The 20,098-nt window shown below is 41.4% G+C and overlaps 1 protein-coding gene across 6 annotated transcripts in view; it reads left to right on the top strand.

Moving 5' to 3' along the window:
• The window catches only part of LOC129720799 (GTP-binding protein Di-Ras2), a 239,372-nt gene that overhangs the window by 205,325 nt on the left and 13,949 nt on the right, over positions 1–20,098 (top strand). For all 6 annotated transcript variants that reach the window (XM_055672551.1, XM_055672547.1, XM_055672552.1 and 3 more), the window contains one exon: positions 2,966–3,188. In XM_055672551.1, coding sequence (XP_055528526.1) covers positions 2,966–3,188 — 223 coding nt within the window. The remainder of the gene's footprint in view (positions 1–2,965; positions 3,189–20,098) is intronic.

The following is a 20,098-nucleotide window of genomic DNA, read 5'->3' on the forward strand; positions in this document are numbered from 1 at the left end:
CGTGGCTAATCGACCGGGAACCGAAACTGATGCAAGAACGGACACGCTAATCATCTGAGTAGTAAAGGGAAACCCACAGACGACCATTCAGGCGATTAAAGAAAGGTTGTATCTAGACCTTTCCAATCGCATATTCGATGATTCTTAGTAGAAAACCTGAAGAGCTACTCCACCAAAAAGCGATCGATGGATCAGTAACGCCAAAAAACGACTGCAGTTTGCGAGGTACTATGTCAACAAGCCGCTGGAGCTCTGGAACCGCGTTTTTTGGTATTTAACAAGAAAGGGCGACTCCGAGTGTGGCAGAAGAGCAACGATGCTCTCCAGGACCGGCATCTACAACCGACTATGAAGCACGGTGGTGGAAGTATCATGGTGTGGGGCTGAAAATTAACGCTGTTCAACGGTATTATGACTGCCGATGGTTACATTGACATTTTATGTGGGAACCTGGAAGAATTCATACAGAAAATGAAGCTAGAGGACAGCTAAAACATAATGACCCGAAGCAGATAGCGAAGAAAACAGCAGTATTCTCCCGATCGGCCCGGATCAAACCAATGGTGTGGCCACCCCAAAATCCGAACTTGAATTCTACTGAGGATTTGTGAGCAATTCTGGACAACAAGGTTAACAAAACTGACGCTACAAAAAGCAAAATTATATTGTTGGGTTAAGCTGAACCTCCGGAACCTCGGGAAGAGTATGTCAAAGTGTTGTCAGTTGGTTATCGAGGCCAATGGGGGTCATATTGACTATTAATTATTTGGTTTTACTTTTTTCAACTAAACCAGAGAGTGTTTTTTTTTGTCACACCTGCTACAAGGTGCGGCAGGAAAAAATGCACAAATGTTAACATTCAAGTGCATCGGGTATCATTATTATTTTATTGCAAATTTGTAAAAATGTATCCCAAAAAAGGTATTACGAGATTACTCTTCGGTCAGAAAAAAGGATGTCGTTGGGTCACAGTTTATTGCATCGAAAGGTCTCTACAGCATGGTCCAAAGCAGAAGAACCCGGCAAGTAAAGCGTGTTGGTTCCTTCAGGAGACATGCCAAAGAAGCCAAAGTTTTTGAGAAATCGATGCGAAGGATCATCATAGAAGCCTTTCACGGATCTTCCAGAGCTAGAGTGATGCGTCAGTTCACTAAAAAGTTCACTATTTTGTTGGAAAAGGAAACACTTCTCCGACGAATATCTATTTAGCATCGAAGTCGTAGTCAGTCAAATTGACCGGATCATTTCACCGAAGTAATTTGCGGATGTTCCGGGGAAAGTGATATCTTAGTTTTAGAGGAACATGCAGCGAGTTCCATGATGTTTGGTTAGTGATGCCCAAAAAAAAATGCCGTCTATTTTAATTGATCCTAGTAGCGTTGGGCGATACTGTGGAAAGTATCGATACTTGAGTACCAACATCGCCATTCAAATGTATAAAATATCGGAGTGCCGCATATAAAGTACTCTCCCGTATCCTGTTCTTCAGATTGAGACCATTGACGGAATCCTTTGTTGGTGAATACCAAGCTGGTTGGACTCAGTGAAAAGAAATGAGCAGTAGCAGATAATGCTGAACATGGTTTTCCGACGAAACTAATTAAGCTGAGTCGTATGACGCTGGATCGCCCTTGAAGGTGCAGTACGAAGAGCAAACGTCCCGTAGGTCGCTAACTCGCACAAAACTAGCGCTGAATAGGACGCTGATAACACTGGTGGCCCTTTACGGCCATGAAGCATGGACGCTGATCGACGAGTGCTCGAAGTGTTTGAGCGTAAAGTTATGCGGTCGATATTTGACGGTAAATTGAAAGATGGAGTGTGGTGCAGACGCATGGATCACGAGTTGTATCAAGTATACAAACATGCTGATATAGTGATGGTAATACAGCGGGGCAGGCTCCAGTGGGCTGTACATGTAGCCAGGATGCCAGACAAGAGAGCCGCCAAAACTATCTTTAGTAGAGAACCAGGAAGAGGTCGTCGACTCCGTGGCAGGCCTCGCACGCGGTGGAAGAAGATGCACGATCTGCTGGTGTACGAGGAGACTGGAGAGCGGCTGCTCAAGACAGAAGAAGCTGGACATCTCTAATTCGTTCGGCCGGTTAACGGTCTGTTAGCCAACAAAGTAAAGTAAAATAAGTAAGAAATTGTGGAATACCAATACAAAATTGAAGGTAAAATGAGAATCTGCATTGTAAAATATACACAATAATCATCAAAATTTACTAAAATAATAATAAGCATAAACTTAGACCATAGGTTATGGAACATTGCGACTACATTATTGTTTAACTCGATAAGAAAAAGAATGTGCGATACGTAAAATGTGCGATCCCGGGAGCTGAGCAATGGCTTGATATATTACTCTATGATCTCTGTCTTGCGGGTTAAGTCAAATTCACATTTTGTCAAATGCTTCTGTGTTTATACATATATAGCAATCAAAACTCACAATGCTGTGAGATAATGATGCAGCTTTAAAATGCTGGTTTATCTCAAATTTCACGTCTCAAAAAGTCTTCACATAAAGGGAATAAACGAATAAATGAACCTTAAAATGCACTCGTAAATGTACGGTAACGTTTGTCGTACTGTTTAACATTACACGCTTCGCATTTTATTTCGGTTGCTTTTTGCACGCTCCGATTTTATCATCGCCCGCAGTTGTAAAGTGTTCAATTATTGTTTGTTTGCTTGCTTCCCTTCAAATGCTCTTCATTCGCTGTACTAAATTTGTTTTAATTTTTTTTATTTTGGACACTGAACAGCGCTCGCGCATTTCGCACGTACATCAATTAATCATCAGGACCGGAAATTCAACACGTTCCGGTGCTTTATCTGCCCCTAGGCGCTACGCTGGTGACAATTGTCGCCATAATCCCTTCAATCCCTCACCCTGGAGAGCGCAAACCCTTGTAAGCCCACTCGAACCCATTTTAACTGTTGCTTTCTTTGTTTTCAGACCGCTGAAAAACGACGAAAACTCAATAAACTCCAACGTTCGGCACAGAATCGTCGTGATGGGAGCGGCCAAGGTCGGCAAAAGTTCACTCATAACGCAATTTCTGTACAATGCATTCTCGCCCAAGTACAAGCGCACCGTCGAGGAAATGCACCACGGGCACTTCTCGGTCGGTGGAGTCAACCTCACGTTGGACATCCTGGACACGTCCGGTTCGTACGAGGTGAGCGCTACTGTTGCGATTCTGTGAAGATTAAAACTGTACCCAGCAGGTTATGGCCAATTTTCAAAACCCTCGACACCCACACTCACAATCATGGTTTATAATTCAATTACCTCAGGCAACCCTGTTATCTCGTACCTCAAACAGACCAGTTTTATAGACAATGACAACAGAGCGGTGCCGAAGTACCTTTCTCTCGCAAGCATTTTGAACAGTACCGAATCATCATCATTATCATCATCGTCGTCATCATCCTTACGATCCATCAGGGAACAAACATCAAACAGCCACCAACCTTCACTACCGGTATCGGTATAAAGAGCACGAAACATGTTCATACGTGGTTGGGAAATTAGCCCACATATTTTCCCACAATGCATGCCACCCGAATTGGATACCGGTCAACCGATTCATGTTTGATACCAGAACGTACCCACCCGATAATACAGTTACCCTTTTGACAGGTGATATGTGTCCCCCCTTATGATTCACCTTCGACAACAACCCAATGCCCAATGGTTTGAGAGGAAAATTTTGTTTGCGCAAATATTGTCTCTGTGTTGTGTCGTGTCGTGTTGTTCGTCTGCCAGTGGCTGTTCTGGTGAAAAACATCATCGCACGTCAATGAGTTTTCCGGATGTGCACAGTTCGGTTTCGAATTTGCTCCAGCTGCGGGGGCAGACAGGCAAATAGTCGATGCAGTACCGCGTCCGGGGCTGCTCGGTTTTTTGGGAAACCAAACACCCTGAGGACTACGGCGTACATATATTGCTTTGCGAAGAAATTGTTATGTGATATATGTCGTACAAATTGTTAGTGAGTTCAGCCCAGAAACGAGAAAAGAATAAGTGCTTCTCATGAGAAAGTTGACAAATAACTGAGCCGCTTTGCTCAGCAGGATGTTGTATTTAATGTTTATTTTATCGGGGTAATCTTTACCAGAGCATTTAGTTGGCTAGAATAGTGAAATGTATAATTTGGATTAACAGCTTTAAAATAATTGGAAATTTTGGTGCTGTGAACAAAGATATAAATGGCTTCGAAAAAAGTTTTTGATTGTGCTAGATTGTTAAAAGTCACAATCTAAAAGAAATCATTAGCGCTAAAATGGTGTTCAACGTGGGAGTAACAAGACGTTACAGGAAGAAAATTTCAAAAATCATCAGTGCGGTAATTAGTTTTCAGAATCACGAAGATATTTGGGGACTATGTGAGATAAAAATAAACTTTCTTCGAAGAAACTGTTTGTTTCATCGTAGCAAACAATATCGTAGAAGATTCAAAAATTGTAGAAAATCGCTATAAAAAGTTGAATAGAAAAAATGTAGTGGTAATCTAATGAAAACTACACAAAAGTTCATTTCAATAGATAGATATAAGTATAATGTCTTCAACAAAGTTGTTTCTTTTAAAATTTGCCCCAACTTTGCTGAACAAAGTGGATTTTTATATTCTAAAATGAGAAAGGTAAAACTCGTTTCTCGCTATTGAGTGGATTAATCATTGAATTCCAACTTCTATAACATGACTAATTAATGGAACAACTTTGCTGAAGACGTTACGGCTCTAAAATCAATGTTTTTGGGTCAACATAATTTCGATCACGTTTTTGCGGCTTTGAAAACAGTGTACAGTAGTCAATCTAACGTAGTTCTACCCTACACAAATAATTGTTTATAAAGATCTGACATTCAAGACATGTTGACTAGAATTAGGGCAAAACTACTTTGGATGGACTACGTCCTTTAGTGGACCACTGGTCAGATCAATTCAATCTATGCAAAAATTCGAGTGAGTTCCAGGAAACTGCGACCGGAAAACATTTAATCAAGCTAATCTGCATCAAAATCACGAGAAACTACCTTGTATGGAACACTTCCTTCAGTGGACCACTCTGAAAAAACTGTTTATTCTCTTGTTATGAATTGGAATTTACGAATGTTTCTCGTAATTTTAAAGCAGATTAGCTGGATAAGATGTTTTCTGATAGAAGTTTTCTGGAAATCCGTCAAGTTTGCGCATTAGTTGAGTTATTCTGACCGGTGGTCCTTCTAAGGCAGTTTCATTTCAAATTCCGATTCATGCTTAGAGAAATTGAGACAATCTGACGAGTGGTCCATCATAAGAGAGGGGTCCACTATAGGTTAATTTACCCTAAATGACGCATAAAACATGACCCGCAACCAATATCAAAAGAACACCTGTTTACTACTTTGCTGAAATTGAAATTAAATAAGATTCTGTTTTTTTAATGTTTTCTCTTGATTTTAATTTAGGGAGTAAATGTAGTAATGAAGATAGAAAATTAAACTAACTGAAAATATGATTGTAGAAACTACGAAAAATATAGTTCAGCAGGTGGGACTCGAACCCACAACTTCGTTTTCTCTTGGAGAAAATTTTTACGGTTTAGGGTTAATTAACCTATAGTGGACCCATCAGATTAACTCAATTCTGGGACGTCTGGGATCGATTTTCAACCTCTGTGCATCATCCCAATTGCGTAAATTGGGTAGTTTCCAATAATTTCCGGAAAGTCTGGAGTCGATTTCCAAACTCTGTGCATTGTTATGGCTTAGGAAATAACCATACTTTGTGATATTTGGTCATATTAGGTTGTTTTCCGGAAACCGAAAGGAAACCGATTTAGATTTCAAAATGGCATTTGACATTGATTTCCGGCCTCTGGTATCGTAAATACGTATATTGGGTGGTACTCAGCTATCTTGGGCTATTTTCTAGACACCGGAAGTCTTTATTTTGCTATTCAAAATGGTATCTAAGGCCTCTGGTGGTTTAAAATCTAGGTTCAGAATAAGGCTCGACAAAAGCACAATAGAACACAATTTTCCGCTTTTTGGTCGACGCATACCGAGTTTTCCTATCAATTGCTGTGAAAACAAAAAAAAATCCGTTGAAAACTAACCGAGTTATAAGTATTACAAATTAAAGATCCAAAATTGATATCCAAGAACTGCTAAAAACGTAAAATTGCTATAACCTTGAGTAAACTGAATCGATCATCCTGAAAGTTGGTTTCAGCAGATTTTGAACACAAGATTTTGGAAACCCTGTTTACCCCATTAACCCCTTTTCCAAAAACCTCAAATTGTGCAAACTATTGCATTAATACATTTAACATAACCTAAAAATGACAGCCTAAATGAAGAACGCCGACACAAAAGGGATTCACGCTTTTCGCACAACGGGTTCAACGGGTTGATAGTCGATGTTGTTATGATCTTTATAACGGTGCATTTTTGAGTACTACAAAACTTATTGTTTGGATGTTGAGTCTAGATCTGCTGGTAAGAAAAAAAAGCTGTTAAAATTACCTTACTTCCATTGTTGGCTAACCGGTCTAGGGTCGAACGAATTATAGATGTCCAGCTTCTTCTGTCTTCCGTTCTCTAGTCTCCTCGTACACGAGCAGATCGTGCATTTTCTTCCGACGCGAACATCCACCGCGTGCGAGGCCTACCACGGAGTCGGCGGCCCTTCCTGGTTCTCTACTGAAGATAGTTTTGGCGGCTCTCTCGTCAGGCATTCTCGCTACATTTCCAGCCCACTGAAGCCTGCCCCGCTGTATTACATTCACTGTATCAGTATGTTTGCAAACCTGGTACAACTCGTGATTTTTGCGTCTACGCCACACTCCATCTTCCAGTTTTCTGCCAAGTAACGATCGCAGAACTTTACGCTCAAAAATTCCGAGCACTCGTCGATCAGCTACCTTCAGCGTCCATGCTTCATGTCCGTAAAGGGCCACCGGGATTATCAGCGTCCTACACAGCGCTAGTTTTATGCGAGTTTGCAAACTACGATACCTTAGCTGGTTACGTAGTCCGTAGAAGGCCCTGTTCGCAGCTGCAACTCGTCGTTTCACGGCTCATATCGTTGTCACATGTCGCAAGCGTACCAAGTTAAACGAATTCGTCAACCACTTCAAATCGTTCCTCCTCTATCTTCACCCCAGCACCAAAACCACGGGGACTCCCACGCTCTCTGCCAGCTAGCATGTACTTCGTTTTGGCAGAGTTTATGCAAGTCCCAATCTCGCTGCTTCCCTCTCCTCCACGGCTCTACGTTTGATACCGATGATATCAATGTCGTCCGCAAAACCAAGAAGCATGTGAGATTTCGTGATGATCGTAGCGTTTCTTTCCACGTTTACTCTTCGTACTGCACCTTCAAGGGCGATGTTGAAGTAAGTTAGAGAGCGCATCCCCTTGCTCTAGTCCATCCAACGTTACGAACGCGGCTGATGATTTCGATTCCTCCAGCGTCATAGAACTCAGCTTAATTAGTTTCGTAGGGAAATCGTGTTCCAGCATGATCTGCCACAGCTCGTTTCTTTTCACTGAGTCGTATGCCGCCTTGAAATCCACAAACTTATCGAAAATCTGTCGCAGGGTGAAGATTTGATTTGTCGTGGAACGCCCCAGTCGAAAACTAGCTTGGTATTCGCCAACAAAGGATTCCGTTAACGGTCTCAATCTGAAGAACAGGATACGGGAGAGCACTTTATATGCGGAGTTGAGCAACGTTATCCCTCGATAGTTGCCACAATCCAATCGATGGCCCTTCTTATAGATAGGGCATATGAGGCCTTCCAACCAGTCGTTCGGCATTTGTTCATCCACCCAGATCCTTAGTATTATCTGGTGGATTGCATAGTACAGCCGCTCGCCTCCCCGCTTTTAGAAGTCCTTCCCAGCGACTTTGCCGTTTTACAGCTCACTAATCGCCTTTTTCACCTCCTCCTGTGTTGGTGGCTCCACAGCTTGTTCGTCACTCATAATCGTCATCCAGATCCTGCTCTGCTCATCCGGCTCCTTACCGTTTAATAGCGCCTGAAAATGCTCCTTCCACCTGGCTGCAACCGTCGGTTTATCAGTAAGCAGGTTGCCGTCCTTTTCATTACACATGACCGGCACGGGGAAATTCCTGCTTCTGACTCTGTTGACAGTTCTATAGAATCTCCGCACGTCGTTTTGAGCATAGCTGTCCTCTGCTTCTTATACTCGCGCTTCTTCCGACAGTGTGTTCTATTTTCAGCAGCTCTTGCCCCGATGTACTTCTCTCTGTTCTGACGCGTAGCCGCAGTGAGCATCCTGGCACGGTTCTTCTCATCTGTCGCTCTCTGGCTCTCTGTCTTCCATGCGTCGTACCTACTAGAGATGGTCGGGTTTCGGGTTTTCAAACCTGAAACCCGAGCCCGACCCGTTCCCGACGGGGTCGGGTCGGGTTCGGGTTTGAAAATTTTTGAAAGTGTCGGGTACGGGTCGGGTCCGGGTTTTGTGAAAAAAATATTTTCGGGTTCGGGTCGGGTTCGGGTTTGAAAATGTCGGGTTCAGGTCGGGTTTGGGTATGAAAACCCGATACCGGACTGTAAAATCTATGAAATTTCGGGTCCGGGTCGGGTTCGGGTTTCACAATTTCGGGTTCGGGTCGGGTTCGGGTTTCAAAGAAATAAAATTTTCGGGTTCGGGTCGGGTTCGGGTTTGAACGAAAAAAAATGTTTCGGGTTCGGGTCGGGCTCGGGTTTCGACCGAAAAAAAAAATTCGGGTTCGGGTCGGGTACGGGTTTGAAAAACATCAAATCCAACCATCTCTAGTACCTACCACCTCCCTCGCAGTCGTTTCGATGGCGCCGTGGATACTGCTCCACAGGCCATTTATGTCTTCCCCTCCTTCCTCCTGCTGTTCTGCGATCCGTCGATCCAGCTCTCTGGCGTATTTTGCTGCCACACCCACAGCTTTCAACCGCTGAATGTTGTAACGCGTCGTCCTCTCTGTGCGAGATTTCAGCACGTTCGACAACCGTGCGCGGATCTTACAAACGACGAGATAATGGGCAGAGTCAATGTTTGGTCCCCGAAAAGACCTGACATCAGTAACATCCGAAAAGTGCCGACCGTCAATCAGTACGTGATCGATCTGGGAGCAGGCTTCTCCATTTGGATGCCTCCAGGTGTGTTTCCGAATATTCAAACGTGGAAAATAGGAGCTACATATGGCTATTCCTCTGGCCACGGCAAAGTTTATTAGCCTCAGGTCCAATCCAATGACCTTCCAATGACGGGAAGGAAGAATTCCTCGCCCCCCCCAACCTGTGCATTTCCGTCTCCTATGACAACTTTTACGTCGTGTTTTGGGCACTCGTCATAGATTCGCTCAAGCTTGTTAAAGAACTCATCTGTGACTTCATTGGATTGAAGAATTTGCCCTTAATCCTCAACACGCATATACGGTCATCTATGGGCCTCCTTCGGATGTTCCGCTGTTTTGCCGCCACTGTAGTAGATGTGGTACTTGAAAGAAGTGTGTGCAATAGAGTCTACTGTACGGAATTCCCCTTTTCCGGAATTTGGCCACCGGACCTCCTGAATCGCTACGATTTCGACTCCCTATCGCTGTAGTTCTCGAGCAAGCAAGCCATCCCGCGCCGGTTCATTGAGAGATTGGACGTTCCAAGTACCCAATTTCCAATCGTTTAACTTAAACTTTTTCCGTGTTCGTAGCCTAGGTCTTTGCCGATTGATCCGTTCCGTATTTCTAATCTCGTTGTTCGTGGTTGAAGAATGGTTTCGGTATGCTACTGGTCTACCAGGGTCGCGATACCTACATCCTGCTGATGGGGCTGCCATCTTAGGTGTAGCTGGCGGGATACAGCATTCCATAATTCATCGCTGTTGTACGCCGCCCCTAACATGGGAATACAGCTGCGTACAGTAAAACGGGGTGAATAGGAACAGTTTCCGTTATATCTTGCAGTGTACAAAAATATCTAGTAATATCTAGTAATATCTAGAACGAATATAAAAGCATTAAACTACGGGTCTAGCTTTTCTCTATCAAGGGTGTAAAAATGTTCGGTTTATCACTTCATGTACGTCATCGTAATTCCCCAAGCTGTTCTCGAGGTACCATGCTGGTATAGCAAGCCAGTTATCGTAGGTTCGAGTCTCGGCTCGGGAGAGACTGTTAGTGTCAGTAGGATCATAGCGCTAGCTCCGCAATTGTCCTGTACACTTAACAGTTGGCTGCGAAGTCTGTGTATAATAAACAGAAGGTCGAGTTCCGATATGGAATGTAGCACCAAGGCTTTGCTTTGATTTTACGTCATCGTAATGTACGGATATCTCCTAACAGAGTTCTTGTACTTTGTCTGGACACGGCGTCCAGTAACATTTTGAAATGGTAAACCGGAATCTTGGCCCGTTTCTTTTGGGATGTGGATGTCTTTGTCAATTCATGCAGCAAATGAACCAGCCTTTTGTCAAGTTTTTGGCTAATAGCTTGGTTGTCTGCTGGTTAGGGCTCTGACAGTAACTGAGGAAGTTGATTTCATATTTCGTGGCCGCTTGACTAAGGGACAGTTTTTTCAATGTAATATTCTTGCAGCTTGCGTCAAGTCAAACGAAGTGAATCCGGTTTTTGTACGTTTGTACTTTTTTGTTTGTAGATCCTGACCAAGATGGAAACTGATAATGTACAAAACATGTTTCACAAAAAAATATGATTGCATTTATAAAAAGTGCTGTTTTTTGTGTGAAAGTATTCGCTCTAGCTTTGTTTCTATTTACCCCTTAAATTTGCGAACCGGGAGTTTTCCATGAAACATAAGTGAAAGCTTGATAAGTACCTTACGGCAATTCTCAAATTCGCTATGAAAACAAGCAATGAACAAGCTCAAAGTGGAACAAAATGGATTCCATAGTTAAAGTTTTTTGGTACTCGTAAACGCTCTGAACATGAGCCAGCATTTTGTATTTTTGTGAAGTAGAATACTTCTCTCAGGAAGTTCGGCTACATAGGGATGTGAAATGAAAATCTAAAACCGAAAAAAGTGAAAAATATGTCCAATTTCAAATGCTAATAAATCGGTTAGTATTCGATGGATTTCCTTCGTTCTTGCAGCAATAGATTGGAAAATCTTCTAAAATTCTCCCCAAAATAAGATAATTGTAATTTTATTTTTCACACTATTGTACTATTGAAAATAGTCAAGCCTTGTCAAAACGAAAAATTCGACCTCTGATTGGTCGTTATATGCTTGCTTCCCAAGCACGGTCGACAGGATCATATACCTTGCAATTAAAAACATGCTATTTGGCCTATATAAGAGCCTGTTTCAGCCGGAGCCGCTCATAATAGTTCTAGACAGCGACAACAGCAGTCGTCCTTCCTTAGCAGCAGCACTAGCCCTGTGGTTGGTCACCACGACTCAGGAGCAGCGCGGTTTCTCTCAGCGTGTGTCGCCAGACAGCCATTATTCCCCCCGTGTTGGGGCAGCATGAAGATTGCCATCAGGAAGTCCAATTTCGGAAATCAAAATGCCTTTTTTAAGGCAAATAAACAAGTCATTGAAAGTTAATAGTTTTTGTCAACGCAAGCAAGCATTCTGTGTTGCATCCTAGCAATTCAAATTTGTCGCACCCGTCTAATTTACTGAATGTGAAATAGCTTCCACAGTGCATGTTGTCCGTGTATCTTAATTCCCCCAATGTTAGGGCAGCTCAAAGGTTGTAATTAGCAACCGATTTTGAACCGCAACATGCTTTTTTCAAGGCAAATAAAAAAATAATTGAAGGTTAATAATTTTCTGGCATCAACACAAGCAGACATTCTGTGCGGGATGCAATCAAATTCTGTTGTAGTTGTCTAATTTTTACTTATTTAGTAAACTCCCCACTGTAGGGGCAGCGCAAAGGCTGCGATCAGCATGACCAACTTTGAATAACAAACGGTTAACGTTTATTCCCTAAAAATTCATCCAATTCAAAACAGGTTTTTGTCTGAGTACAATAATTTGCACAAAAAGACATTTTACCGCATTATTAGACGCGTTTCTCCAGTCATGCCTCGTGAACGTGAAGGTTCCCTATCACAGACATAGATTTCCTGCTCCAGCACGTTACAACACGTGGAAATTGTCTTTTTACTAGTCCTGCCCATAATTCAAAAATTGGCTAATATGCCATTTTTACCAAAATCTAGAAAACAGTTTCTCGTGATGGTACACACCCTAAACAAGGTCCCTACGGAAGCCGATTGTCAAAAAATGCATTTGGGAAGGCAGCAAACGTGAAACAATTTTGACTAATATCCAGAATAATTGAGGATTTGGCTAAAATCCAATATCCAATTTGAACCTGTGGCATGTTCACGAACCAGTGTATTATTACTGAACTGTGTTTCTTCTAACATTCGAAAGTGTGTTGTAGCTTGGTGGTTACTGGCGACAGGTGAGCGATCGTAAGGCCATTACATCAAATTTGACTTTTTCACGAAGAATATTTGATGCTACAAGAATTTATTTGTTGTACTGCGAAACCCAATGATCAAAACGTGTAGCTGTAGGAGTATTATTAATAAAAATAAGATTCAGATTTCATTTTGGATTTGATGAGAAAAAATAGGAAAGTGGATTGTGAGATTACCATGAATAATAATATTTTCGTTATATTATTATATTGCCGCACGTAACAATTGTCTCGTCGTCCTTTTCATCCTCACTCGTGCTTCCGTGTTGTTTTATTGAATTTAAAACCATTTGCATCACCAACGAGTACGATATAATTCACATCGTATGGATATTAGCCGAATTGCACACAGTTTTGTCAACTGACCTATCGTTTATAATTGAAAAAACGGCTACTATGTTAAAAATACGTGGCGGATGGAATTTTTCTACAGATTTCTCTGTTTCAACTCAACGGCAAGGGTCCCGCATATATGAAGGGTGAGATACTCAATAAAAAAGTTGTCATGAGCAGTCAAAATATGTTGTACCGATAAAAAACTTTCAAAGGCGTTTTTCTCGATTTGATGCCTACGGCATATTAGCCAATTTTGGAATTATGGGCAGTAGTGCAACATTTCTTGGAAGTGTTTTATTATTCTCGGGTGAGAGACTACGAGTGCATTTATTGCATTTATTGAGAAATCCATCGGAAGTGTATTCAGTGCTATGTCTAAATATATGAACGCCAAATACAAGCGTGATGCTCGGAAACGCGCGAAGGACCAGCATGGGAGAGGTGCATCGAAGAAACCAAGTACCAGTACGGAGGTCAATTTAAAAGTAGCCAGAGGTAACACGTGTCCAACCTCTGGTTGGGACGCTGGAGAAGGGCCTTCTACTAGAGGTAGGAGAAATCGAACCATTTTTAGGACAACCAAACAAATGAATTGAAAATTTAATATTTTCTTGTTCTGAGCTTTAACCAAAAGTTAATTATCTTAATTTGAATTCACATGTACATATACTCTGACTGTTGAAACTTGTTTGCGCCGCAAAGAGTTTGTACTTCTCCTGTTCAGTGAGGTCGTATTTATATGTGCAAACTGAAATTGAGTAGTACTTCAACTTCGTTTGCACAGAATTTTCAATACTGCCAATGAGCGGTCAACATTTTTTTACTAGGAAAAATGACTGACACGCAAGCAGCCGGGTTATCTCTCTTGTAAAAGTATTCTACTTCAACCTTGCGGTCGTGACTTTGCACACAACCTTCCTGTGATTTTTAACCAATCTGAAAGTAGTGTTTCTAGCCCATAAATGGGTTTAGAGAACTTGTTTACTACTTAACTATCCGCGAAAATTTTTAACATGATTTTTCAATGTTATCTTAGACTTGTAATAACAATTTTCAAGCTGTGAAGTTTTGTTTCTATTCGCCCCTCTGTTTCTATTCACCCCGTTTTACGGTACCTGTGAAAATTACCACTTAACACAAACAAAGGGAATTTCCCGTCATGTAATCTCGACAGCAACTTCCAAAAACCGTCATTTTGTACCTTCTAAGAAGTAGAACAAACATGCCAATTTCCAGGAAAATCGATTTAGTTTACTCAAAGTTATAGCAATCTTACATTTTTAGCAGTTTTTTGACACCATTTTTGGCGGACTTTTTTCCCCACTTACCCTTTTCAAAAACTGTGAGACTATGCAAGACATTGCTCTATTATATAGATAAACAAACCCTGAAAGTTTCAGTCCGATCGGAGAATCTCGATAGAACTTTTCTACGGAAGGAACTCACCCTAATTACGAGATAAATACAGTTTTGACTGGTATGAAAAATCATGATGGAGTACAATAGAGTATGATGGAGTGAGTTGAAAAAAAAACAGACATATAACAACAAAGCATGTTGGAACAAAACTCCACGAAAAACACAAACTGATACTGAAAAACAGATTGACACCAGTGGAACAAATAAATCCTGCCGCAGATCGAAATGCTGGAGCTGGTTTCTTTAGCGAGGTTTTCCACGAATTTTTCATGTTTATCTGAGCTAAGCCGAACTTCTACTTTGCTGCGGTGAACCGAAAAACCAACAACCAACTGGAAAGCACGAGCTACGTTCTGTTTTGTTCGCGCTGATTCTATATTTGCAAAACACTAACCGTAGCGAAGGTGGTTTCGACATCGGAACTCAACGTCGCTTCTGTTCTGTAGGAGAATAATCTCGATTGGTGATGTTATACACTCTGCACCCATCAAGCAAACAACACAGTAACAACAGGGAACAAATCCTATTTTTGACATGCCAAGTTGAAGCGCACCAAGCAGTCGATATGTCCCATTTCAATTCACACGGGAAGGAAAAAGTTAATCTCTTTCCTCGCGGACGCGGTTTGGACAAAAACACGGACAGCAAAAATGCATCAACATCACATGTGTGATTGTTCACACAACGAGCCCAATAACAGCGAGGTGTGCGACACCGTGGTGCAAAAAAACGAATCGCAAAAATATGCATTGAAATATCTGCATTTTCTAATTAAGCTCGCTGTACGCGGAAAAGTGGTTTTCATCCGAGCCTTCCAGTGATGGTTTCATTTCCGGCTGAAAGAATAATCGGGTTACTGCTGCCATGGTATCACACGTCGTTGTTGGCCGCCACTTTGGCCGGCAAAAAAGTTGTGTGTACACAAACCGACACCGGGTTTATCGTTTCATTCACAAAAGAAACGGAACCCATCCTCTGCTTTTTTTTCTTCTCCATTTTGGTAAAAGGTGTAATATCCGGTTTAAATTAAAGGTAAAATGAATTGGGTTGATTGCTGCTCCAGATTTCATCATGTGCTTTTCTTTTCGCAAAAACAAGTTTAGCACGGGCAGAATAACAGGACACGTATAAATAAACTTTTGTCACATTGCTCACCATAGTTGGAAGTTTGCTTGATATGCAGGACGTGAGGCGCAAAAAGAGTTTTCAAGTTCCAGCAGCAGAGCACTGCAAATTCATATTGTTTGTTCTCAAAAAAGGGGTTTAATTTGTCGTCTCCCAAGAGAACGGTTCATTTGGGACACCAAAATTTACAACAATGTTTTATTTTTATGATAAATGCTTGTTTGGTTGGACAATGCCAGAAGTAATCGCCGTCCGAAAAAGTTCAGTTCACTTTTGACAGTAAAATTGACAGATTGTTTTCAGCTTCAGTACAAAACCAATAAATTATTTGTAGAAGGAGTCACAAAACTTTCCAAACAATTAGCGACACATGCCACTGACACTCCAATTTGCTAGTAAACACTTGAAAAGTGTGTCCTTTCGCGTGCAATTAAAACGACGCCAATTCAGTCCGGGAATACCAAGCTGTTAATGTTTCCGAATGATACTTGTACTACACGATAGAAAATGGTAGATTAAATTGTACTTTGTTGTCACAACCCAGCCGGACGTTTCTGCAATCCGCAGGCACGGATCCGAAGAGTAGCTCTTGGAGTTGCTGGTGGTATTGAAGGCGAGAAAAAAAAACTCCGAGTTGCAGCAGCTTGGTTTGCAAATAGCGCTATGGCGCAATATTGAGCAGAACGCTCGAAGTGAAAACTTGCCGGCAGCTTTATATGGCAATATCAATATTTACTGTCACTCCGTGCAGATTCGGATGGCTCGAATGGGCTAGGACAAGGAACACCTATAGTGAGGGTAAGTTGTAACCCGACCAGTAATATTCTACAAAACAGTAACCAATTACACCCAGAAGGACTTCCTATTTGTTAATTAAATTGTTTTGAGCTATGGTTCAACTACTCTTATGTTTATTGAAAAAAAAAAAAAAAACAAGGACTATCAAACTGCTGAAACAAACCATGATTGATTTCATTTCTACCGATCGGGAGCATCCATGTTGAAGCAGCATAATAATGATGCTGGCTGTGGAGGTAACACCCGGGAACGGTTTCGTGTTTCAGGATTGATTGGCGACCGGTTCGGAACTGATCCGGGTGAACACGGCATCAAACATGATGTGAACCACACCGTCCGTTTGGCGGATGTTGCAGCACTGGAAATATAATTAAAACTCGGAGCAAACGTGTTTACATAAAGCGCGCCCATGCTAGTTCAAATCCTTCTATTACTCGACTGTACCAGTTGTCGGTGTATGTACCTAACGTAGATAAGCTTGCGTTCCGGTGTGGAAGACTCCGCTGTTTTAGTTTTAATCCTGATATTCGTTTAAAGTTTTATCAGCGTGGCTGACACGCTGTCAGTTGAAAGTGGTGCTGGGAAATGTGAATGTAAAATTAGCATGGGTTCGAGTGTGTTTAACAAGCACCTCATTAGGATTGCCCTAGATAGGTGGGATGCTGCACTGGGTTTACTTAAGGCTGATTAAACAATTACTTCACAATCAAGAGTTTTATAAAACATTGCATGGTGATGTAACATTTATTGTTTGCGTAAGCAGACTTGGTCTACTCGTAAAAGTTTTCTACGCTGCAGGCAGGCAGACAACTTGCTCTTAAAATCACTTCGACTGTCAAAGATGCATATCAATGGCGTATTCTGAACTGTCGAATATTAGGTTACCGTGTCGTGTACGAAACAATTGGATGATGAGAAACCACAATAATATTGTACGAAATTAAATCAATTTTTAGTTAGGTTTGAAACACGTATTAGCTTAAAGAAGACGGATAAAAGTTATGAAAATGATTTTAAGACTTGCCTCTTAGTTTAGAATGTAAGGTTACAAGGCTTGAAAATGCCGATACGTAATTTGTGTTTGAAAAACACATAATTTCAGTCCGGAGTCCACGAACATTTTGGTAATGAACAATTGACCTATAATCGAACGTTGACCATTTCTGATTGAAATGATACTTTGCACACGTAGGATATATTCAAAACAAAGTAGATCTGAAACCTTTGGTTGTATTGAAAGACTGTCTGAAATGCATTACAGGTGTTGATTGTTATAACGTAAACTTACAACGTAACTTCTTTATACGCTTGAATTTATTCCAACAAAGGATTGTGGGGAAAAATACTATGCATGACTATGAAAGATTGTGAAGAATGTCTATCTATACCTGGTTTTGTAAAAGAGGCTGCCGTTGAATTGAGATGGAATTTTTCATTTTTGCATTTCCATTGGCCCCTGACTGCTTATGTTATGCGATCTTTTGTGGCTAGCGCCGAATGCTGTTCACAGATTACGAGGTACCCGTGCTCATTGATGGAGCAAGGTTGGTTGATGGTAATGCTGTGTTCCAATTTGGTATCGCATACCCAAAGGGACGAACAACCTTTGTAGGATTGGAATTCTCTACCTGATTTGGAGTTGAACGCCAGAAGAAGTAGTACCTGACAAACGCAAGGCCTTCACAATGACAAAGCAAGTGAGCTAACGATTCAACTGCGAAGCGGCAGTTATCACATGAGACAATACCGATGTTCATTAGGTGGTAAAGAGCAAGACAGTGTCCAGTAATGACACTATGTGTAGAGATGTAGTTTGCCATGCTTGAATAGTGTTTTCCGAAAAATGGCTTTGCCGTGATCCTGATTGCGGGAAAACTACTGAACCGATTTCCTTCATCTTTTTTTTAAATTTTCGTTATAAAATTCGCCGGTCCTTGAACGATCGTTTTTTGAAACATACAGTTACATTTTGCCGCAAAAAAAAATTTTAATGCGATTTTTAGCGCTCAAAACGTGCATTTTTTGGGAAAAACCTTCCCGTTTGCACTGAAAACAAAATACTCATAAAAGCGATCGTTCAAGGACACGGCCCACTTCTAAACTAATGAAATAATATGAGTTTTTTGATTTCGGTTGACCCGCTGAGTCTCTATCAGGATCACCGCAAGCCTCTGCCAAAAAATAGCGTTTCGACGAACGGCTATTACTCCACTAATAATTGGTATATCTTAAAATCAAACGTATTTTTTTGTTGTTGATAAACTGTACTTTCAGAAAAATACCTCTTTGATGCAATGAAAATGATGCTATGCATTTAGAAATAAATTCAAACTTCCCTCATTTTTCTCGACAAAAAAGGTATATAACCCCTTAAGACATGGCACTGCCTCTTTCTTTACATGAAGATGTAGCAGTCGGCAGAGCTTGGTCTCCAAGGCTGCCGTTGGTGTAGTATGTATGACGCTGGTAACGGAAAGATACCACACGAAGGAGGCACCAGTAATTCTTGGCCGTATGGTGGTTATGTAGGATCAAAGAGCCAATTGTGAGTTCGATCTCCAGATTTCACTAAATAATATTCTGCGGGTGCCGTTGCAGCTTTTTTGACTGCGTAGGCATTCTGAGTCGTTCAATTCAGCTTACTCTCCAAATAATACCCAGATGTTTAACTTTTTCAAAAAAGCTCAGTGAAAACTGTGTTCGATAAAAGTCACCAACTTAACTAAATTTATTGAAACACTAAATGTACAAAACGAATGAAAAACGCGATCGCCATAAACCATTTATTGGTGCTGAACAAGCAAGAAGAGACAGAGTGCCAGACAGGGCCGGATTTAGACGGTGGGGTGCCCGGGGCAAATTTGTTTGTGAGGCCCTCTTTTCTTAAAACATTTAGAGGTAACGTTCTGGAAGGTGACGAGCAAAAAAAAGGTCGCCTCAGGACAAGGGGGGCCCCTTGAATCGGGAGGCCCGGGGCATTTGCCCCCTTTGCCCCCTCTCAAATCCGGGCCTGGTGCCAGATTCATGCCGTATTTATAGAAAATCTGTTATCGAGAGAATTGATCTACTCTGCTATCACTGATAGTGCTCTGGTATTAGTGTATCGAGGATAATATTTGACACTCTCTTGATCGATGAGGCCTGCTGGACTCTTGATCGATGAGATCTGCTGGACAAAAAACTAAATAATTATAAACAAACTGTTTCCTCCGTTTGGTGAAAGGTACAATAACTGTTTTAGTGGGATTTGTGTCCAGCCCCTCTTGAGTGCACCAACTCAGGGTAGTGCAGTTTGAATCCGGTTCGACATGGTTGCGTCACTTACTTACTTATTTGCTTACTTACTAGGGTGGTCGGTATTACCGACTTTTTGAAAAACCGGTATTTCGGTATTCATAAAAATAAAAACCGGTAAAACCGGTATTTTTATTTGTTTTTCGGATTAATACAAACCAGGGGTAACTCGTAGACTTTGAACCTACTTTTCCAACTACAAAACTCTTAAAATCATAGTTTGGGGAAGTAATGATGATTGTCCGAGAAAAAAGCGCAAGTCATTTTCTCTGTACTGTTTAAAAATAAAACTGAAAAATAATTAAGGATATAGGGTGTCGAACGTCTTCGGCAGTGGTTCTCTTCGGCCCGGTTTTCAGCCGCAGTCTCATGCAAAAATATGCCGAAGTAAACCACTGCCGAAGACGTTATATACACAAATTTGGATTTGAAATTTATTTTTTGCTTGGCGTCTCAGGTGGCATCTATGGACGTGTCGCTGCAAAATTATGTTTTAGCATTTATGAGTGCCTATGCTTGATTACGGTCCAGTTTTTTGTAAGATTTAGACCTCTGCGACCATTGTTTTGATCTCTTGTGGTATATGTTCCACATACAACACTGGATAAATTTAACAGTGTTTGAAAAACTTCAATGAATGAATCTAGTGATATGATTACGAAGAACATA

This window comes from Wyeomyia smithii, chromosome 2, assembly GCF_029784165.1.
Source record: "Wyeomyia smithii strain HCP4-BCI-WySm-NY-G18 chromosome 2, ASM2978416v1, whole genome shotgun sequence".
Lineage (NCBI taxonomy): Eukaryota > Metazoa > Arthropoda > Insecta > Diptera > Culicidae > Wyeomyia > Wyeomyia smithii.